The following is a 22,957-nucleotide window of genomic DNA, read 5'->3' on the forward strand; positions in this document are numbered from 1 at the left end:
TTCCCACATTCAAAAAGAAATAATTCGAAATTCGAAATTGAAGCTGATTGCAAAAAGTAATCAAAATAAACATGTTTATTGCGCCATTTGTTTGTTTTTAATAAGATAAGCAATTAACGACGATATAATTCGTGGTGCGCTAATGATGGATCATGAACTTAATTTTCAATAATTATCGATACGGAAACGACAAATTAGACAAAAAGATAAAAAGAGCTCACGAAAATCAATAAAATTCGCAAAACCTTTGATATATCTAGAGAAAATATGGCATTAGAAAAATGCGAAAATGTAAGTTGAAGTTGTAATGCAGATTCAAAGATTTAGATTTACGAAGAATCATTTAAAGAGGTCAACAAATTCATTCAGTAAACGCTGCGAATGAAATGGAAAATGGCAATGATACTTTAACAACCGTGTCAAATTACTAGAAGGACTTTGGTAATCACATAAAGCAAAGTTGTAAATATAACTTACTTAGAATTTATACTCTTCAACTGCAGATTCACTCACCCACACACACACACACACATACAGACACACACACACACCAACACACACACAGGATGGATAAGTGCACGTGCACTCGGGGAACTCCTTGCAGCGAATATAAAAGCACAAAACTTTTTGCTGTGGCTGACGATGGCAATGAAAATTTTTTCATGCACCACAAAAAACTTGAAGAAATATTATAAAACTGAATATGGAAGCATCGAAATTTAGACAGAACAACAAAAACAACAACACAAAAGTGATACTTTTTCTTTAGCACCGAAAAACACAGACAGCCCAAAAAGATGTAAAGCTATTGCAACACGAGTTGCCAGCGGTAAGGAAGGAGCAGAGGAAACGGGTGTGGAGAGAGGCAGGGAGGCAGGAAGAGACAGGGTTAGTGCAACAACCGTCCAAAGAAAAATGGCAAATGCATTTTCCGTCTGAAAGTGCTGAGTGCATTTACGACTTTTGCTGTCGCGTATCTGCTCTGTTCATGTATCTGTCCAGCTTTTTTCCTCCCTTCCAGCACATTGAATTGTCCGGGAAGATAACACGATGCAGCATGAATAAACCTAAAGGTGGGCAGATTTGACACTCCCACAAATCGCCTTAAGCTTATCCGGTTCTCTGAAATGTAAAGATTCCTCAATTCCTTTCTAATTATTACAATAAAAAAGAATTGATTTTTCAGTTCCCTCCCCAAACAAATTGAACACTCTCAAAGCAGTTTAAGTTCTCTGTATTTGTTGATCTTTAGTAATGTGGTCTACGGCAAGTTCTGAAGAGATACATTACAATCGCAACTATAGGACTAATCAGACAGCAACAACAGCATAAAGCAATTGTGAGAATAATCCAAAGAGGTACTGCAACTAGCGACGCATCTCCAACTTTTTGGTCCACAAATGATGAGGTACTCGGCGATCCTTTGGCACTCATTTTTTTATCTGGAAAAACTTGAAATATTCAGAAATTAAAATACTTATCATTTTAAATTTACAAATTACTACACAGCATACTATTTGCACTTCTGATTTAGATTTAAGAAACAATCTAAACTGAAATTTGTACCTATAAGAGTATATTGGTAAGCACAGATGAATATAGAATTGGTTAAAGGATTTCTCACTTACCTAAACAAATATTGAGGCTCAATAATACACGTAAGGATCGTTTCTGTAGCCGCGCAGTCCGCATAAGTATCCAATCAGTAATGGAATGCAGCAGAAGGTGCAAAGACAGCAAAATACTAATAAAACTATCCATAGAATGTTTAAATTAATAAGCTCATCTTCGGATTCTGTCTTAGGGCACAGAGTTGTAGATGCAACAGCTTTAAATCCGTCGATTTTCATATAATTGCTCATTTTAATTTTTATAATTTTTCAGTCTGAAATGTGAATTGCTTGGAAGGCAAGGCATGCTCTTGTTTTGATTTATGGCTGTTAAAATATACACAAGGAAATTTTCGTAAATTATATTATTCTAAACAGGTTTTGTTGATGCCTTTTTGAAGTACTAAGCAATCAAGGAAGCTGTGATGAGATTTGAAATATGATAACTTCAACTATTCTGTTTCTATATTTTCCTACAATCTGCGTTTGAATATTACTAAGAAAGTTTATACGACTAATCAAGGATCGGATGTGTCTTTTGCTTTGGCCTTAAACTGAAAATGTACAGGTAACTCCACAGCATAGTATTCCCACATCTGATGTAAATTTGAACAACAATCTGGATTGACATTTTGATCATAGTAATCCATAATGTATTTTCACACTATATGATTATATTAGTAGAGTCGATTTATATAGAATTTCTTATTGGATTTATCACTTACCTCAACAAATATTGAGGCTCAATAATACACGTAAGGATCGTTTCTGTAGCCGCGCAGGCCGCAGAAGTATCCAATCAGTAATGGAATGCAGCAGAGTGCGCAAAGACAGCAAAATACTAACAAAACTGTAAATAGTATGTTTAAATTGACAATCTGATCTTCTTCTTCGGATTCTTCAGTTGCAACAGAGCCATTATAGGCAAAGGCATTATCGAATATCATATAATTTTTCATTACAGTTCTTATAATTTTTCAGTTCGAAATGTGAATTGCTTTGGAAACAAGGCCTACTCCTGCTATTGCTGTCTACTCAATGAGAAGAGTATACTTTTAGGCGGTATACAATCGATTCGGGCATAAGAATCGGGCCTTATTTGAACGACATCCAACGAAAATGTCAGCATTTGCATACTGCAAATTGTCAAGGGTCTATTGAATGCAGAAATTAAGAAGCTCAAAGTCAAGTACGCTCTCAACTCCTTCTTAGGGGAAGTTAGTCATGAAGTGACTTCTAATGATGCCTGGCCATCCACTCACGGGAGAGCCTTTAAACACATCCACGCACACATTTCACCGACAATGCGCAAAAAATTGTATACAAATTAATGAAATGCATTAAGGGAAATAGATGTGAAATGTGAACTGTAAAACTGGGACTTCTGACTGAGTCGATGAGTACTTCTGCGCTCGTTAGCGCTTCACACACACACACACACACACACACACACACACACACACACACACTTAGAGAGGGAGGAGCCCAACCCAAACATCTCCTGTAACACATTTGCATAGCACTCGCCGCTCCCATCATTATCATAATTTGCATGCGTTCTGAGCGAGTTTTAAAATATTCATACGAGTTGAAAGATTTTCAAGTGTTCGCACGTGTGTGGGTGTGCACCATAACATGTATGTGTGTGTGGATGGGGGGATGAGTAAGTGTGTGTGTGTGTGTGTGTGAGTGTGTTTACCTTGGGGGAAGGGCTTGTGATTATTATGACTGTATTTGTGTGGCCATCACAGTGCCATTATCGTACTCCAGCGCCACAACTTAATGCTTAATGGGAAAATCCCAAAAAAAAAATGTTGAAAATAATGCAAAATTAGTATTCGCCCAAGCATATTAAAGTAATAAGTTATACAAAAAAAAATATATGAATTTATATTAAATTTAAAGAGAGAAAAAATTGATTTGTTAATAATATATATAGATGTTAACCATATAGAATTGTATCAAATATATCAACATCCATCGATTTGCTCTGTTTAAGGAGATTTACAATTCCGTTTGAATTAAAAACAAATAATCATTGTAAATATAATAAATGCTGAATAATAATGTTTGATGGTCATTATGGTCTCGTTATTATTGCCGCATTTGTTAACAATTAGAGGAATTAGCATTGTGTGGCTTGTTAGCCAATTCAAAGCGTTGCCATTGGTAGCTAGTCAGTTGCATTCAAAGCTAAATTCCCCCCTCCTCCCAACGCACAACTATCAAAGTAAATGTCAGCCAAAGCGACAACAAATGCGCATTCAACTCGTATTCAAACGCACACTCACACACAAGCACACACACTCACACACACACACACTCACAACAGAGTCATACACGTCGCTGCATGTCAAAGTGCAAAGTTTTGCGGCGCAAAGAGAAAAGTTGCTCAAAGCTCACGAAAAAAAGCACTCGCTAGAGGGAGAGAGCGAATAAGAGCAAAAGCTGAACGGCAGTCAAAAGCGCCGCTTGCGGATTTCATAAAGTTTCTTTTTGGCTGTTGTTGTTGTTGTTGTTGGCAACCCTTTTGGCGATGGCAATTTTTACCTGACTGCAGCCTGCGAAAAAACGCTCCCCACTTGCCAAAGGGGGAAGCACATAAAAATTGTGAGTGCTCAGTTCAAAAAATGTTCGTTTGTCGTTTTTGTTGCAGTTGCAGTTGTTGTTGCTGTTGTTGTTGTTGTTTTGGTGTAGGTTTTGTAGTTTTGAGTTTGTGGTGCGTGTGATTCAACCGCGTTGCAAGTAACGAGCGAATACATAAAGCAAACCAAAAACCTAGTTGCAAGTACAGCAAAAATGAAGTAGCCATGCTAAGTAAACGATTACAAGTGTAACGCAGAGTTAAATCTTGAGAGCATATTGACGACCAATGTTAAGGATATAGATCTACAAATTGTATTTTCCGAGTGCCGAAGTTTAAATACACTCTCAGAAATATAATACTGAATATATGTGTTGCTTTATTTTTGTTGTATACCAGCACAGTTTTTGGCCAATCAACTGCTGAAACAATCGTGAAATTTCATGTGTTAGGAGCATAATAAAGTTTGCTCAAGATATCTATAAATATATTGATCGACTGCAAAAGCTGTGTTTCAATGGAGCAACTCTAAAATTATATATATATATATAAATGTCAAGTCTCTTGTTTCAAGCTGCCTAGATTAACATATCAAAAAGTGATTCAGCTTAGCCGTGCAAACTATTTGATTAAGAATTTGCCAGTCAAATCCGTAACTCCACAGACAACAGACATGTACATATCTATCTACATATATACATACATATGTATATCGGTTCTTTTCCGCTGATTTTATGTGCGCAAAAGAGGCAACGCAATCATCATCATCATAGTCATCGCCATCGTCATACATTGCCCAGGCCCATCATCATATTCATTGGCACTCAAGCAATGCGCCTGAATTGCAGTCGTAAACTTGATTGTAATAGTATAATTTTTTACGTAGAAAAAGGAAAAAAGCGAAAAGAGAAAAAGAGAAGCAAAAATGAGAAGGAGAAACGAACAAAACAATATCAACACACACGATGCGGACTATTTTGGCCCAGTTTAGGCCTTGGGTCCATCTGCCCGATGATTGTTGTCCGCATTCGAGTTGGATGTCTTTCATTTTCATGCAATTTTTATGTGCGCTCTATTCCGTTAGCGTTATGCGAGCTTATTTATAAGCAACGAGAGACGCCGCAAAAAAAAAAGAAAAGAAAAACCTGATGCAGACTCAAGCATAATCCGCCCCCATAGACCCATGCTTACGCTACCCGACCGGTCGAGAAGTTATTGTTATCCTTTTGTTTTAGTGTGCATCTTTTATGCCACATACATATATATTGTATACACTTTTTTATGCGAAACTGACACGCCCCACAGCCCCCAAATTTGTTGGTGTTGCTCTGTGTGCGCTGCTCTTACATGCCACACGCATTGATTCATAATACATAAATATAAATATTGCGTATACGCAGCGCTGCCTTAGCATTCATTGCCATAAATTCTTATAAACGTGGCACAAACGCACACACACACACAAACACACGCATTGGTAGTGGGTCCAGCATACAGCATACACAAAGACGCAAAGTCATCAATCTTTTAGCATTTCACTTAGATATACGAGCATTTCCGAACCGCCCTTTGGAAGACTTCTTTCCTCCTTGCCATTATTTACCCTTGCCGCTGCCCTTACATTCAATATTTGCGTATAAATATTAATACTGCATAGCCATGTTTATTATTGTTTGTTTATTATTGAATGCTCAACCTCAACCACGCCCACACAAAAGTCGCCTACTTTTACAGAAGATTGTCGCCCAAGTTTCTGCGGCAACTATTTAAGTCTTATTTCATATGCAATTGAATTTATATTTTTTTTTGCTTCTCTATTTGTTGTATAGATACAATTAAAAGGGCAAACTAAGTTTAAAAATAGTTTTTATTCGATTGCGATCTGCAAGATTTTCAATCATTTCAAAGAATGATGTGCCTAACTCAATTAATTTGTGTAATTCTAGTGCTACTTAGAAGTATTCCTTCTCAAGATTACTTGATCTGATTATCTTTGTTCCAACTGCCCAGACACCTCGTCAGTCCTTTGTACTTGGCCAATTTCCCTAACCGGTTCAGGCAAATGTCTTAAAAGTAAAAATGCCATTGAATGGAATATGTCTATGGTAAGTGGGGCTGCTCCCCCTAGGCGAAAATGTCGAGCGTGGACAAATCACAGCACATGTTGGCATTAGCTACAAATTATGGGGAGACAAGTGCAGCCAGTGGGGGATGGGTATAGGGATGAGGGGACACATCGATGCAGGACATCAGGACACACTCGAAAAATACAAACGACACATTTTATTGATGTTAATTTAATGCAAGAAAATAAAACAGGCGGCGTTGCAACGGAAATAAAAGAAAAAACCGAAGCCAGCCGAGACCAAAATATATAAGATTTGCATATAAACAGGCGGCGATACACACACAAACACACACACACACATAAACACACACACACACACACAAACACACACACACATACACGCACAGACACATGTGCAGTGAGGCAGACAAACTACGAGTACAGACTGTGGCATACGCCAACATTTGCATAACAGACGGGCCCCGAAAACTGTCATTGCCAAGGTTTTACATCCGCTTGCCGCAATCATCGTCTGTATCGCTGAAAAGGGGCGGCAATGGGTGGGCGTGGCATTGCCCCTGCCGCCTATCAATAATATTTATGGCGTCGACTCATTCTTAAAATGTGTCCGCGCGACATATGCAAGTGGATATTGCTCTATTTTCAAGTGGATTCCATTCCATTATAATACGCTCGTAAGTGGTAAACGAATATATAAATATATATATATATATATATATATGTATACATATATACAAATATATACAAGAATATGTAAAATGCCGTCGAAAATTCGCTTGTGCCAAAATTTATTGGCATGTGTAAACAGCACACAGACACATACTGAGGGGTTGCTTTCCCATTCGCACACTTCACATTAGCATTTCAATATAATTGCAAATATTTAAATTCAATTCAAAGTGTCGCCTACAAATGTATTCCAATATTGGCAGCCACAAAATTTATTGCTTACTTAGCAGCGCGAATCCTGCTACGGATTCAAAACAATCCCATCACTGATGGATTTTATTAACACTTAATTATTTTGCGGATAAAGAAATGACCTAAATTGATGGCATATATATATATATATATATAAAGGATAAAGTGCTTGAAACAAGAAATGTATTTTGTTATTGAAATTGCAGTCTCATTTAAAGTAGATTAAAGCTGCAGATTTTCTAACATCAAATTTGGTAAGGTATTCTCCTTTTTCCTGTTTCGCATGCTTACATAATTATCCTTATGCCTATTTATATATGTACATATATAAATATTGCTGTTGGAGTAAATACCATAAATAATTTACACAAATCACCCACTAAGCTTGCTGTTACAGCTCAAAGCATCCAATGCAGCCATCAATTCTACCAACACACACAACTCCCTTCTTCACCCCCTGCCACTGCCTCTTTCCATCCCCATCTCAGTTCTATTCATTGTGCTACAAAATTTTGATAGATTTGCTGCTGCATGCAGCGCATGTAAACATCGGCTTTCGGTTAATCAAATTAAGTGCAAGTTAATGGCGGGACAACCCAAAAACCCACTCCGTCGGCCCACTTCGTCGCCCAACATCCTGCAAATCGCAGCCAGGCATTGTTAGGGAATATTATACGATATTCGTTGGATGCTTGAGCTATTTTTTGCGCTTTGTTTGCACAATCGAAAATGATGAATAATAAATTGCTAATCATAAATATTGCGAAATCCGGCGATGTAATGAGCTGGCAGCTATTGCGCGGGTCGCGTGAAAAATGACTGCCAATCAGCCCCATCCTCCGTCCTCCGTCCTCCGTTCTCCGTCGTCCGTTCCCCGTCCATCGTCCAACGACTGTAAAGCAAAACAATACGAAAAGTACACATTGTTAAATTGAAAGGAAACAAATGTAAAATTTATACAGCTGCAGTGCCCCAATGCTGGCCACAACCAATGGGGTCTCCAGATACAGAATCTATTCAAGCAGCGCATGCAAAATCAAAGATTACTTAGCGGGGAGGTAACGAGCAAGAGTTGTGCCGGGAGCGGGAGCAGGGGCGGGAACGGAAGCTGTAGCTTCTACGCTTGGCAGGCGTGCTGGCAGCAACGACGACTCCTCTAATGGTCTACAAAGTTTGCACAATTTGGCAGGGAGAAATTTTGCGCGATTTTCTTTGCTTTGGACAAAGTTGAGCATTATAAAAAATAAATAGATTTCTGTTTGCCGCGCTTATCTATTCCTTAGTGGTTTTTTTTTATATCGACGAGTGTTGATTGTTGCCTTTGAATGTGGGTTAATTGGTGTTAATAATTACATTTATTTGGAAAGTATATTTTATTAACGTAAGTTTTAGCTCTCCAAAATAGAGAAATTTCTTTAAAAAAAAATTTTTAATATAAAATATATTCTAAAACTTATTTTCCACTGAATTGTATAAATGATAGTGGGAAATGTTTTTCGATACTTTAATTTAGTACACAATAAAGTCTAATCTCGATTTAATGTATTGCTAAAGAGCTTGTATCTACAAATTTATTGTATTTAATATAATAAATAAATGAATTAATATAAGAGAGAGAGAGAGAGAGAGAGAGAGCGACAGAGAGACATGAAACAACACAGCCCCCAAATCGAGGCTCGATTGGAGCTGGACACTGAACCGATCCTATCTGAGAGCAACAACAATTACGAAACTGCGTTGACCACTTATAGTACAATGGCCACTCGAAAACGTTAGTAATTAGCGCTTGGAAATCAATAGATTGTGAAGTGGTGCTTTTGCTGGTACAGGCAAGCATCGCAATCGCAATGGCAATCGCAATCAGGGTTACGTGTGTGCCACTAGACAAAATGCCATTTCGATTGTGCCGGAGCAATCAACGCGACTCCCGGACTTGGCCACCAACAGCAGCAGCTGACAAGTTTCTCATGAGGCGGCCAGAGGAGAAGAGATGTAGGTTGGCTAAAAATCACAACAGCCAAAAATGTACTAAAGTCAACTGCAGCAGAGCCATGATTACAGTCACAGTTCGTTAGCACAGCCGAGAGGGATAAGTACGGCGAGTGGCAGTAAAAATTCAGCAGTGGCAGTAACAAGTTGCACTGGCTGGTGGCAGTGGCAGTGGCAGTGGCACTAAGTAAGCTGTAAGTTGTGGTCTCTACTATATTTGCGACCATACTTTATGTTTCCAGCATTTGAAATCGGCAACAAAGCGCTCTTAATTAAATTTCCTGTTCGATACAAGCGCAACGCACTGCCTACTTTTGTGTTGCTCACAAGAAACTGTTGCACACACACACACACACATACTACATAAGCACACACACATACACTTAAACACATACCAACCACAAAATGTTCACTAAAACAATGGCAAAGAAAGGCACAACAAGCTGCCAAGCAATTTGCAGCATCTCACCAAGAAACAGCTGCGCACATCGAATCCCCAACGAACAAGAACAAGACACGAAACTTTGCCAACACAAAAACGAACTTTGAATACCCTAAACACATATGGAAAGCGTATTGAAAGTGTTCGAATTTAGGTATGCAAGTGTAAAAATGTGAAAGTGATAAAGCAAATTTAGTAAATTTAGAAGCTACTCCAATATTCGAACAACAGTGAATTAAAAGCTAATTCAAAGTTAATTAATGTCTAACATTAAGTGTTGCGCTGTCAATATTTCAGAAATCATTTCCAGATATATTCATATCATTAATTGAATCCTTAAACAGATTTGAAATACAAATTCGAGTCAAATTGAATGTTTTAAAAACACTCTTTCAATTCTTATTATTTATGACTTCTTTAACTATTAATATGCGTGCAGCAATTTAAGAGAATAATAATACAAACACATTGGCAAATTTAAAGTGCTCCACGAGTAGAGAGTATAGAAGCCACGATGCGGAGCTGCAGCTGCTGCTGTGGACAACAAAATGGCGCTGCAAATTGTTGGAGCATAGAGCGGAAATGCAAGCTGATTTAGCTGCGTGTTCGTGTTGTTGTTGTTGTGTTCTCTGTATTTGTTGTTGTTGCTGTTGTTGTTGCTGTTGTTGCTGTTGTTGTTGTAGTAGTAGATATCGTAGTTGTTGTTATAGCCACTGTTGTTTGTAGCGGCATGGCCCATGAATATTCATGGCGGTTGCCGGGGCAGTCATTCATTCATTCGTGATTTCCCTCAAACGACGGCAAGGCGGAGAAATAAGCAGAGGCAACGACGACAGACAAAACATGAAACCAAATAAATAAACAAAATGTCAGAGCACAGCAGCGTCGGAGGCGAACGCCAAGAAATTGGCGTGAAAATAAATCAAGAAACAAATTGGAAAATTTGTTATTTCGCCAAAAAACAGACAACCGGACCGAACAAACCAAACCAAAATAGCATTGCTTTGTTATGCTTTCATATTAGTTGGAAAGACAAAAGAGGACAACTTTTTCGAAGCACTTCGAATATATCAAGAATTTATTGAATGCATAAAGCTGAATAAGTTTCCTTTTAAGGACACTCTACGGGCATAAGAAGGTACTGGTAGATTCTGGGCAAAAAACGAAAAAAAAGGAAAGGAAGTGAAACAAAATGAAGCCGAGTGGCCCACAAAGTGAAGGCCAATTAAAATGTCCTTTAGGCAGTTTTCAATTTAATTAACACGCAAAGCAGAAAATGCACAAGCAAACATGAACTGCAGGACAAGAACTCGAAAGCCGTCACCAGAAAGGATACATGTATGTATATATTCACATATATATACAGAGGACAGTCAGCTCAGATGAAAGTGGAACTGTTCGCCATAAGAGCATAAAAATCGTTTATTTAATTGTAAAATATACATATTTAAATAATGCCCATTAAAATGCAGTAGCAGATCGCTCGCTTAAGCTTGGCCCGCGCCCTCGTGCTGCCCATATCAGCTGGCAAAGGTAATCAACTGACCTGCAACTGCCAGCAGAATGAACAAGTTGCAACAACAACACAAAAAATACATTAAAAAACAACACACGCACAGACACACACACACACACACACAGACACACACACACACACAGACACACTTTTAATGTGCGAAGTCCACGTCTGGATGTGGCAACTGTTTGGAGTGGAAGTCTGGACACTGGCAGCTGGGATCTGCGTGTGCGACCATTTCTGGCAGCTGGTCTGGGACAGCCCTTTGTACTGGATGGGATGTGGATGGAGTGTGGGGATGGGGGTGTAGATGGTTACATTTACTTTGAGTGCGCTGCGCTCATTTAAATGCAAATTTAAATGAAATTTTAATCCATTTTAAGGACAGAGAAACCTTTTGCCAGTCGCCAGCCTCATCGATACACAAGACTGACCCCAAAGTGGGGCGACTGCAAACTGATTATAATAAGTTGGTTTGTTGTACAACTTAATGCAACCTTTATTTTTGTCGCAAGTTGTAAGTTGGTCCAAATGGGGCGTACGCTGGACCGCATGCCACACAGCTGCAACTAGTTATGCCCTTTATTGAGTAGCCTAACGGGATTCTGTCAGTCAACAAAATAGCGATCGTTGATGCCAGCTGCCATCCTGAACTCCTGCCAGCGTTCGGCCATCGAACGTCGGCGCGGTGATTCAAAGCGTTCCGTCTCCGGCTCTGGCTCCGACTCTGTATCCGTATCCAGCTCCAATTTCAAATCCAAGTCAGGCGGCGATGAGTCCACCACATCTTTGACCAGATGGAAATCACAACGCTTGCAATAGAGCTGCATCTGGTTGCGCGGCTCGAATTTGCGGTCACAAATGGCGCACGCACGGAGCGGCATGCGACAACGAAAGCAACGATGCTCCTCATTGGACAGCTCGCTCCACAGGCAACGGCGATAGCAGTTGCTGCACAAATACAACCTGTAGTCAGTCTCGGACATATTCCACAATTCACTGCAAGTTTCAATTTGACAAAACTCTCTGGCAATCGGTATGCAAATCACTCGATGTTTTTTTAAGTTATTTTTTTCTATCTCTTTTTTTTTGTCAATGTAGAAATTGAATTTCTATTGTGGGGAATATTTATTTCACATTGTGACAAATTGACGTGAAGTGTCAATTTGCTTTATAAATACATATATATTTGCCGGGCTGCTTTTTTAAACCGATTTTTATATGGCTTTTCAATCATATGGTATCCAATTGCCGTATTATTACGATGCACTTAAAGCTCAACCCATTGCATCTCGATTACATTGATGCATATGCGGCAGCTGTGGCAGCTGCACCAGACGAGTAAATGTAATCTTAACCGAATTAAGCGCAACTTTAATGCCTCATTTGTGATGGGAGATGTCAGTTGAGGTAAATTTTATACGTGCCTGTCCTGCAGGCAGCACTGCTTTCATCTCGCTGTCATTGCAAGCTCTTAATCAAAATGCACTTATACAGAAGCAAACACACACAGAAAATCACACATATGTAGTGGCATAATTTACATGGCATTAAAAATGCTATAATGATTTATTGTTGCAGTTGCATAACGACAAAAAAACACATATTTAAAACGATGTATTTATGTATTTATGTTTAATCAGAGGCGAATGAAAAGCTTGGGAAATATAATAATAAACCCTTAATACGATAAAGAGAATAAACCAAACCAAAAAAATATGAGTTGCAAATAATCTGATGAATACTCGTATGTGAGTTAAACAGCGTAAGTAGATCTACCTCATCGATAATATTTATTATTGGTCTGCTACTTCTTGCATAAATCGTTTTTGAGTGTAGCTGACTGTCTACAACATCGCTAATAATAGTAAATTAATTTAATTGGTTTTGTACAACTTTTTGTATATTTATCACAACTTATCATTTGGATCATTTGAAACCGAATTCCATTTAATTCAAAACATTTCAATTTGCGCTAAAAGCTGTAATGAATATAGAAAATATAATTGTCCGATTAAAACTTATCAATTAATAACACTCAATGGAAATCGTTCATTTCAATTCTAGATTTTCAAACACGCAATCGCCAAGTGAAACACCAACAACATCGATGAGCAGCTCGGAAGGAAGCCCCGTGTCGCGAACGGCATCGACTGCATCGCTGCTGCAACAAGGACACCCAGAAAGAATATCAAATGAGCCCAGTTCTAGAATCGGACCTGGCTTACTGCTTTTTCCGGGCATCGCTAAAAAGCAAACGGACAATCCGCCGCCAGAAAGTCAACAAACTAGAGCTGAACCTGCATATCATGATGCTAATGATGAGCAGGTGGCCACCATTAATCGACGTAAGCCGTGCAGCGTGCGCAGCTTTCGACGTCCGCCGCTGTGGCAGCCACCAATGCTGACCAGGCCGACAAGGGACGAGGAGAAGCCTGACGAGCATGAGCATGATCCTGTGCCCGGTAAAGGCCGTTTGGCTTGCCTGGCGAAGGCGCATGCATTCATTCTCGAGTTTCTGCAGGGCTCCTCCATTCACGGATTCGTCTATTTAGCCAAATTTGGCTTGAACTTTGTCGAACGGTAAGTTTCTGCTTGACGCTTTATGGGTAGGCATAAGTTTGGGATGGCAGGCAATAAACCAACTGAATCATCAGCATCTCCAGCTGTGTTAGCCGCAATGCAGCAACAATTGATTGCCCTAGTTCGGTTTGAGTTAGGAAATCCGAATGAGTCACCATGAGTTAGTAAAATGCCAATAAATTAATATCTGTATCTGAAATATCTGTCTCTCTAGGCACTTTTTTAGCAGGTGCAGGACATATCAATTATAGAATGCACTAGATATACATATATTTAAGAACCTCTTTAATTGCTCTCACAACAAACCAATTTGTTTTGCTTTAAGTATTTATGGTTATTTCACTCTCTCTCTCCCTCTCTCTCTCCCTCTCTCTCTCTCTCTCTCTCTCTCCCTCTCTCTGTCTGTCTCTCTCGTAAGACCATTACTTTCATCCAATTAACTTTTAAACTAAATTAAACTAAAGCCTTATTACGGCCCCACAAGCCTCAATTACAACTAAAACTTTCGTTCTGGCTTACTTTCGCTTTAGCTTTCGATTTCCCAGCCAGAAAGTACAAACTAAGCGACACAGAACTATAAGTCAAGGACTTAAAATGTTCTAAAGCGCTCGCACGTGCATTGCAAAGATTATAATTCCGATATCGCTACCATATGCCACAGGGCCCAAAACGGATGTGCGTGCCCATATAGGGTCTCTCTCTCTCTCTCTTTCTCTCTCTCTCTCTCTCTCTCTCTCTCTCTCTCTTTCTCTCTGTCTCTTTCTCACTCTGACTGAATTTACCCATTCGCATGAATACATTTAGGCATGAGCAAAAATACATTTTTCCACATCTTTTGCGGGGCGGGGTGAAAGTAATATTTTGGCTGGTGGAACCAAATACAATGGTGCAGAGTAAAGCGGCAGCGCAATAAATCCTGAAAACTGACATGACATGACAAACAGGATTACACGGAATGTCTGGCAAGGCTTAAATTGGTAACACACTCCACTCCAAGTGAGAAGACTGACATTCAAGGGGGCATGTGGGAACTGTCAGCATAACAAAAATGGACCACAACCAGCCAGCAGCTGAGGGTTAATTAGTGGATAACACACCCCACCAGCACGCCAAATCCAGCCTGCTGCACGGCAAGCTCCATTACAATTTTTGTTAGTTCTGGTACAGAACAGACAGGTGGTAAAGGAGGCACTGTGTACAGCACGCAAGGCCCGGCTCTAATTAATACACTACCCCAACTCTTAGCCAAATGATTCGTGTTGCCTACAATTTTATTTATTTATGCCCATTTTTATTTCTGCACATCACTTTGATTTATTTACTTTAGCAAAATAGATAAAACTCAAATGTGATTTACAATGACAAATAAGAGAAAGCAAACCGAAAACTAAACACTCTGCACAGATTCCAGCTCTTTGCAATCGAGGATATCACTAAAATAGATTTTTTAACATACAAATTGCATCCATAAACAACCGGTACTCGCCAACGACCATACTACGCTGAATACATCGGTTCTCGTCCGATCACCGAAATTAAGCAGCGTCGGGCGCGGTTAGTACTTAGATGGGGGACCGCTTGGGAACACCGCGTGTTGTTGGCATCGTCAACAATACTTTTTTTTATAGCAGCTGACTACATCCACATATTTTGGTCATTTAACGTCAGCCACATCTCATTCTAATCCATTTCATCTAAACTACAATACTATTTTCATACTGCTCCGATTTCTGTTGGAGCCTTTGGTTTTCTATAAATACCTTACAAAATGTCTTACACAAAATCGAACAGTTAGCAGTCGACTTTCGCCAACGACCATACTACGCTGAATACATCGGTTCTCGTCCGATCACCGAAATTAAGCAGCGTCGGGCGCGGTTAGTACTTAGATGGGGGACCGCTTGGGAACACCGCGTGTTGTTGGCATCGTCAACAATACTTTTTTTTATAGCAGCTGACTACATCCACATATTTTGGTCATTTAACGTCAGCCACATCTCATTCTAATCCATTTCATCTAAACTACAATACTATTTTCATACTGCTCCGATTTCTGTTGGAGCCTTTGGTTTTCTATAAATACCTTACAAAATGTCTTACACAAAATCGAACAGTTAGCAGTCGACTTTCGCCAACGACCATACTACGCTGAATACATCGGTTCTCGTCCGATCACCGAAATTAAGCAGCGTCGGGCGCGGTTAGTACTTAGATGGGGGACCGCTTGGGAACACCGCGTGTTGTTGGCATCGTCAACAATACTTTTTTTTATAGCAGCTGACTACATCCACATATTTTGGTCATTTAACGTCAGCCACATCTCATTCTAATCCATTTCATCTAAACTACAATACTATTTTCATACTGCTCCGATTTCTGTTGGAGCCTTTGGTTTTCTATAAATACCTTACAAAATGTCTTACACAAAATCGAACAGTTAGCAGTCGACTTTCGCCAACGACCATACTACGCTGAATACATCGGTTCTCGTCCGATCACCGAAATTAAGCAGCGTCGGGCGCGGTTAGTACTTAGATGGGGGACCGCTTGGGAACACCGCGTGTTGTTGGCATCGTCAACAATACTTTTTTTTATAGCAGCTGACTACATCCACATATTTTGGTCATTTAACGTCAGCCACATCTCATTCTAATCCATTTCATCTAAACTACAATACTATTTTCATACTGCTCCGATTTCTGTTGGAGCCTTTGGTTTTCTATAAATACCTTACAAAATGTCTTACACAAAATCGAACAGTTAGCAGTCGACTTTCGCCAACGACCATACTACGCTGAATACATCGGTTCTCGTCCGATCACCGAAATTAAGCAGCGTCGGGCGCGGTTAGTACTTAGATGGGGGACCGCTTGGGAACACCGCGTGTTGTTGGCATCGTCAACAATACTTTTTTTTATAGCAGCTGACTACATCCACATATTTTCGTCATTTAACTGCCAGCCACATCTCATTCTAATCCATTTCATCTAAACTACCATAATATTTTCATACTGCTCCGATTTCTGTTGGAGCCTTGGGTTTTCTATAAATACCTTACAAAATGTCTTACACAAAATCGAACAGTTAGCAGCTGACTTTCGCCAACGACCATACTACGCTGAATACATCGGTTCTCGTCCGATCACCGAAATTAAGCAGCGTCGGGCGCGGTTAGTACTTAGATGGGGGACCGCTTGGGAACACCGCGTGTTGTTGGCATCGTCAACAATACTTTTTTTTATAGCAGCTGACTACATCCACATATTTTCGTCATTTAACTGCCAGCCACATCTCATTCTAATCCATTTCATCTAAACTACAATACTATTTTCATACTGCTCCGATTTCTGTTGGAGCCGTTGGTTTTCTATAAATACCTTACAAAATGTCTTACACAAAATCGAACTCTTAGCAATCGACTTTCGCCAACGACCATACTACGCTGAATACATCGGTTCTCGTCCGATCACCGAAATTAAGCAGCGTCGGGCGCGGTTAGTACTTAGATGGGGGACCGCTTGGGAACACCGCGTGTTGTTGGAATCGTCAACAATACTTTTTTTTATAGCAGCTGACTACATCCACATATTTTGGTCATTTAACGTCAGCCACATCTCATTCTAATCCATTTCATCTAAACTACAATACTATTTTCATACTGCTCCGATTTCTGTTGGAGCCTTTGGTTTTCTATAAATACCTTACAAAATGTCTTACACAAAATCGAACAGTTAGCAGTCGACTTTCGCCAACGACCATACTACGCTGAATACATCGGTTCTCGTCCGATCACCGAAATTAAGCAGCGTCGGGCGCGGTTAGTACTTAGATGGGGGACCGCTTGGGAACACCGCGTGTTGTTGGCATCGTGAACAATACTTTTTTTTATAGCAGCTGACTACATCCACATATTTTCGTCATTTAACTCCAGCCACATCTCATTCTAATCCATTTCATCTAAACTACCATAATATTTTCATACTGCTCCGATTTCTGTTGGAGCCTTGGGTTTTCTATAAATACCTTACAAAATGTCTTACACAAAATCGAACTCTTAGCAATCGACTTTCGCCAACGACCATACTACGCTGAATACATCGGTTCTCGTCCGATCACCGAAATTAAGCAGCGTCGGGCGCGGTTAGTACTTAGATGGGGGACCGCTTGGGAACTCCGCGTGTTGTTGGCATCGTCAACAATACTTTTTTTTATAGCAGCTGACTACATCCACATATTTTGGTCATTTAACTCCAGCCACATTATTTCTTTAATATTTCATTCTGATCCCATTTCAACTATAAAATTTCCATATTTGTTTGCATTTTATCACTTGGTTATAACACACTTTGTAAGGGTGTACAAAGTCAGCTTTTAATGTAAAATGCTTTTGATTTAATCAGCTCTCAACCGGCTATTGTTGGCAATACAAATATTTCGGATGAAATATGCTTAAATTGTTTTGGTCTGTGTCGCTAACATGTGGGATTGATATGGCAACTGCAGGTAAGTGGCCATTTGAAAGGAGTGAGGGATACTCAAGTGCATATTTTTTGTGCAGCATAAAGAAATACTAAATGCCTGGCAAATAAGATGAAAAGTCTGCATTTGTTGTAAGAATTCATAATAATGGAATTCCAAGTCATTCATTCTTTAGCATAGATATCATTTATTAGAACATCCACATGCATCACTGAGCTTTATTCACGCACAAACTGTATTCATATGAGTGCTAAGAGATGATGAAACAAAGCAAGTGTTAGACAGACAGACAGACTGACTGACAGGCAGACAGACGCGTCGGGACTGACAGATATATATATGCAAGTACATACGTATGATTTAAAAAGAATTTTTGCGGGCAGACATTCAGTCAAATCAGTCTGTAGTAGAAATAGCAAACGCAGCGAGCATTCCGAGTTTCCTCATAAAAACAAAGCGTTCTTTTGAGCATACTTCCTGGCGCTCAACTAGAAGATACCTCTCACTTAAGCATACAAACATTGAGTACGCAACTATTTACTTAGTTTGTTGTATATTAAGAAGAATAAAAGTGTAGTTTTATTCACCATAAACATTAATTCAATGTTTAACAATGTTTCACAAGTGAAGTGCATTTTTATACCCCTGATTAGCCGATTTTTACCAATGGAAGAAATCGAAAACACAGCTTTAATTCGATACATATACTTTACAGTTACATCAGTCTCATCATACACTTTATCTTATTAATCAAGGGTATATTTAAGCCGAAAATAGCTGACAAACTTTACAGAGCGGTGACTATTTCAAATTAGAAATAATTCGGTGCAGAAGCGGAAAGTGCTCAACATTTTTGAAGCGAAATTTTTGAAAATTAAAAGCCAAGTAGCTGCTACAGCAATGAAATGCCCAGACCTATTCCACATCCATCTCTGTGTGTGTGTGTGTGCGTGTGTATGTATGAGTGAGTGTGTGCTGACAGCGTTGAAGGCTTTATGAGCCATTGCTGGCGTCAAAATGTCATCATTGTGCGGTATGGCACTCGGAAAGGGAGATTCCTCGAGGATTTGTCGGCTTTTGTCAGACTTGTTATGGCTACTCTATCTCCCTCTCCATCCCCGCTCCACCCTCTCTCTCTATCTTTCTCTCTCTCTCTGTCTCTCTCTCTCTCTCTCTTTCTTTTTGGGTGCTCGCTGAAGCGTTGTCTTCGTCTATTTTGGCTGTCGTCGCACTTGCAGCAGCAAATAAAATAAAAATGGGGCGCCTCGCACAAAAAGGGTTGCATGGCGATTGTCTGCCTCTGCTGCCGTTCATTGACTCTTCCTGCCAACTTGGCCATAATTCTTGTGTCGCGCATATTTCGCCTGATGCTTACAAAAATTTACACGCAATAGATTTTTATGTGCGTTGCCAGAATGTATAAAAAAAACACCATACATATAGCAACATATATCATTTTCTGGATATATATATATATATATTTTTTTAGCATGCTCTGGTTTGCGTTTATCTGTGTGGCCCTGTTCAGCATCATCTCGCTGAGCCAACGCACTTGGCAACGGTTTCAGACCTCGCCCATGGTCATTTCGATGGATCGCAATAAGCTGGTGTGGAATACTAGTTTTCCATCGCTCACGGTGTGTCCCCATAAGCGCATCGATGATATCAAACTGGAGGATTATATACTGTGAGTGTTCACTTTGCCAAAGTATTGGCAACCAAGAAAAATAAGCATATAAACTATAATTTCATCTAAAGTTCTCCACATTTTGGACAAAAAAAAGCTATTTAAAAATAGTTACTTTATTCTGTCATTTTTTAAATTATAAAAAGGAAATCAAAATTGAATCGAAATCTATATCTAAACGAAATCTGTTCCCTTCGTTTGCCATGCCAGCAATCATAGCGAACAGTTCGAGGATGAGGAGGATAAGGAGTATTTCCGGGAATTTATTATTAAACTTGCCAGTCTCACATATGACAACTTGGAAACACTTCCGCTAAACAAATCGTATGGCATCGAAAGCAGCCAATATTTGGATATACTCTATGAATTGAAATGGCCCTTCGAGCCAGACATCAGCAGCGGCGCCGCCGTCAAAATGTTCATCTATGAGACACAAACCGAATTTGGCATTTGTCACTCAGTCAACTCGCTTGTGGCTCGCTACAATACCTTTAGGTAAAAGTATTCTATTATATTACTATTACTATTATTGTTATGTAGTATATTTCATACCGATAGCTACTGGCGCAATGGCGATTGGAGCATCATGGATCATGGGGATCGTGTTACAGTTCATCCACTCGATGGTGAGATCTATGCACAGATCATCAATCTGTCCACGGCCTATGATGTTTACTTTCACGGCGCTGGCGACGTACCGAATATATCCAAGCAGCGATATACCTTTCCCGAAAGTGACTACACAACTGTCGAGCTAATTGCCCTGGAGATCTATACGAATGAGGATGCTCGAGCGTAAGCAAGATAAAACTCTATATTCCTTTCTGTCCCTATCTGATTTTAAGCACAATTAGCTCTTCCGTATTCCGCATAAGCTATAATTTCTTTCGACTCTGACAGCATAAAGTATATATATTCTCGATCAGCATCAAAAGCTGAGCCTATTTAGCCGTGTCCGTCTGTATGAATAAGCGGATCTCAGAGAAAAAGTATATTTTGAATAAAAGTTCTCCTATACCACTCGCAAATAAAGTTGGTTTTATATAGATCTTTTTTATATAATATATAATATATCTTGACATATTGTTAATCAAGTTTACAAATTTCTTTAAGATAGGATAAGAGAAAACTATGATATAATTCCAAACGTATACTCGGATATTTTTATTGGGAAGTTTGGCAATAAAAGTTGGGTATCTCGTAGGGAGAGTTTTGTTAATTGTTTTCATAGTCTATCAATGAATGTTTGTCTTATTTGAACTGTATTTAATTTGTGGCAGATTCAACACGAAGCAGCGTCAGTGTCGCTTTCAGTACGAAGCGGAGGAGATGCAAACGGTGCCCATTTATAGTTTTGGTCTGTGCCTCTCCGAATGCCGCATGTTCTTCGCCCTGCGCGTCTGCGGCTGTGTTCCACACTTTTATCGCAATCGGTGTAAGTTGTCATAGTAATGCATTTTAAAGCTGAACATCATTCTGTTGCCATTGTAATCATATTTGGCGTGCCATCATCATCATCATCATCATCATCATCCCCATCCGCATCCTTGCTTCACTTCACATTGTTGCACTTAATTGGTCTCATTAAATTTAACTTTTATGTGTCGACGTCGCAAATTCGCTCATAAAATGTTTAAATAGTTCCATTTCAAGTCTTCACAACTATCATCTCTCTCTCTCTCTCTCTGTTTATCTATGTCTCTCTTTGCCACACTTTCTGTATCTTTCAGTGCGCAATGGTCGTCGCTTGCCCATTTGTGACTTGCAGGGCATCGGTTGCCTGGTCAAAATTAAACGTGAGCATTTTTATTTTTTTTTGTTTTTCTGCATGCAAATATTTATTTGACTTTGGCTCGAATTTCGATTTGAAATTATGCAAAAAAAAAAATTTCATTACCAAATATTTTACCGTTGAACGCTGAACGTGACCATATTTCAATGGTTGCTGCTGGTCAGTAAACGTTCCCAGAATTCGATCAAATATTTAACTTATGCTTAGATGATTATGCACAATGATTGCCAAACAGACCTTAAATTTTATTATTCTAGGTGAGATAATCTCTTTGAAGTCGGATAAATATAAAATCCATTGCAATTGTCTGGCCAACTGTGATGATTCCAACTTTTTTGTGCAATCCTATGTAAGTCGAGCCATCATTGCAATAACACTAAAAGTACAAGCAACAAAAGTTACCCCATATTAATTATAGGCGATGCAAATGAATTTGCTAACAAGAAGAGAACATCTATATTATACTCGTTTCAAACAATTTAAGCGTACTGGGTAATTTTAGCTTTTTTTAAATGTGCTTTCAAAATGTGTGCACAACACAAGCGCCATCTAGCGCCCGTTAAAACGCTGCTGGACATCGCGTTGGCCCCGTGAGTGCGAGCGAGACAGCGAGTTTTTTTTTGTTGACGTTGAACAAACATCGAAATTGTTGACCGGGGCCGTAAAAAATAATAAGCACAAAAGTTGGTCGGCAAAAGCGGACGCCTTGAAATATGCAATTATTACAGTTCGGGCCGCTTCGGCTGTAGCTGTAGTCAACAAAAGTTGCTCTTTAACGTGACTTTTTTCGCGCAGTGTGCGTCGAAAGTTTTTACATTTAATAATAATTTTAGTTTAGTTTGAGTTGTTGTACTGTTGGTGTTGCTGCTGTTTATTCTCTTGTTGCTATTTCAATCCCCATTTCTTCCTCTCTCTCTCTCTCTCTCTCTCTCTCTATCTCTCTATTTATCTCTTTCTATCTATCTCTCTCTTTGACAGAGGTCTCGCGTCTGGTTTTTGGGCGCTAATCTTCAATGGGGCATTATTGATTATCCCAAAATGCAGCTGCGTCGCGATGTGCTTTTCTCCTTTGCTGATGTTTTGGGTACGTTTTTTCTTATTTTATATATATTTCCTTTTATCTGTATCTTAACGCACTTAACGTATTTTTTACAGTTTATATTGGCGGCCTTGTGGGTTTCTTTTTGGGCTGCAGTGCCTTAAGCTTTACGGAAATTGTTTACTATTTTACGGCGCGCTTAGTTCGTCGCATGTTTTGCAATTGA

The 22,957-nt window shown here is 39.3% G+C and overlaps 2 protein-coding genes, 1 long non-coding RNA gene and 9 other non-coding genes across 13 annotated transcripts; 10 read left to right on the top strand and 2 right to left on the bottom strand.

The window, feature by feature from the left end:
* Positions 1-1,216: 1,216 nt before the first annotated feature.
* LOC116805058 lies at positions 1,217-2,502 on the bottom strand. 2 transcript variants are annotated; one of them, XR_004364996.1, is made up of 4 exons: positions 2,336-2,502; positions 1,629-1,937; positions 1,515-1,566; positions 1,217-1,451 (listed from the first exon to the last, which is right to left on the bottom strand). It is a non-coding gene; the product is annotated as an uncharacterized LOC116805058 (long non-coding RNA). The 2 variants fall into 2 exon arrangements; XR_004364995.1 differs by having other exon boundaries at positions 1,629-2,274.
* Positions 2,503-11,704: 9,202 nt separating this feature from the next.
* On the bottom strand, positions 11,705-12,209 carry LOC6560973. Its single transcript, XM_001985989.2, has one exon. The coding sequence runs from the start codon at positions 12,135-12,137 to the stop codon at positions 11,760-11,762; it is 378 nt and encodes a 125-aa protein (XP_001986025.1). The 5' UTR covers positions 12,138-12,209; the 3' UTR covers positions 11,705-11,759.
* Positions 12,210-13,192: 983 nt separating this feature from the next.
* LOC6561243 (sodium channel protein Nach) lies at positions 13,193-22,957 on the top strand. The gene is made up of 9 exons (XM_001985991.2): positions 13,193-13,734; positions 19,703-19,900; positions 20,111-20,395; positions 20,459-20,695; positions 21,181-21,335; positions 21,631-21,696; positions 21,950-22,041; positions 22,671-22,776; positions 22,848-22,957. The coding sequence occupies exons 1-9, from the start codon at positions 13,193-13,195 to the stop codon at positions 22,955-22,957; spliced, it is 1,791 nt and encodes a 596-aa protein (XP_001986027.2).
* LOC6560744 lies at positions 15,219-15,337 on the top strand. Its single transcript, XR_047084.1, has one exon. It is a non-coding gene; the product is annotated as a 5S ribosomal RNA (ribosomal RNA).
* On the top strand, positions 15,542-15,660 carry LOC6561218. The gene has a single exon (XR_047085.1). It is a non-coding gene; the product is annotated as a 5S ribosomal RNA (ribosomal RNA).
* LOC6561219 lies at positions 15,865-15,983 on the top strand. The gene has a single exon (XR_047086.1). It is a non-coding gene; the product is annotated as a 5S ribosomal RNA (ribosomal RNA).
* On the top strand, positions 16,188-16,306 carry LOC6561220. The gene has a single exon (XR_047087.2). It is a non-coding gene; the product is annotated as a 5S ribosomal RNA (ribosomal RNA).
* LOC122322867 lies at positions 16,511-16,629 on the top strand. The gene has a single exon (XR_006246919.1). It is a non-coding gene; the product is annotated as a 5S ribosomal RNA (ribosomal RNA).
* On the top strand, positions 16,835-16,953 carry LOC122322868. The gene has a single exon (XR_006246920.1). It is a non-coding gene; the product is annotated as a 5S ribosomal RNA (ribosomal RNA).
* LOC6561221 lies at positions 17,159-17,277 on the top strand. The gene has a single exon (XR_047088.1). It is a non-coding gene; the product is annotated as a 5S ribosomal RNA (ribosomal RNA).
* Positions 17,482-17,600, top strand: LOC6561241. Its single transcript, XR_047089.1, has one exon. It is a non-coding gene; the product is annotated as a 5S ribosomal RNA (ribosomal RNA).
* On the top strand, positions 17,805-17,923 carry LOC6561242. The gene has a single exon (XR_047090.1). It is a non-coding gene; the product is annotated as a 5S ribosomal RNA (ribosomal RNA).

The sequence above is a fragment of the Drosophila grimshawi genome, unplaced genomic scaffold, assembly GCF_018153295.1.
Source record: "Drosophila grimshawi isolate 15287-2541.00 unplaced genomic scaffold, ASM1815329v1 contig_1367, whole genome shotgun sequence".
In the NCBI taxonomy this organism is placed as follows: domain Eukaryota; kingdom Metazoa; phylum Arthropoda; class Insecta; order Diptera; family Drosophilidae; genus Drosophila; species Drosophila grimshawi.

What these genes read in the sequence shown, in the direction of transcription:
- LOC6560973 (XM_001985989.2), bottom strand. Translation starts at nt 12,137, where the DNA reads ATGTCCGAGACTGACTACAGGTTGTATTTGTGCAGCAACTGCTATCGC.
- LOC6561243 (XM_001985991.2), top strand. Translation starts at nt 13,193, where the DNA reads ATGGAAATCGTTCATTTCAATTCTAGATTTTCAAACACGCAATCGCCA. An exon ending in AAACTGGAGGATTATATACT is followed by an intron (nt 19,901 to 20,110) that starts GTGAGTGTTCAC and finishes TTGCCATGCCAG; the next exon opens with CAATCATAGCGAACAGTTCG. An exon ending in ACTTTTTTGTGCAATCCTAT is followed by an intron (nt 22,042 to 22,670) that starts GTAAGTCGAGCC and finishes TCTCTTTGACAG; the next exon opens with AGGTCTCGCGTCTGGTTTTT.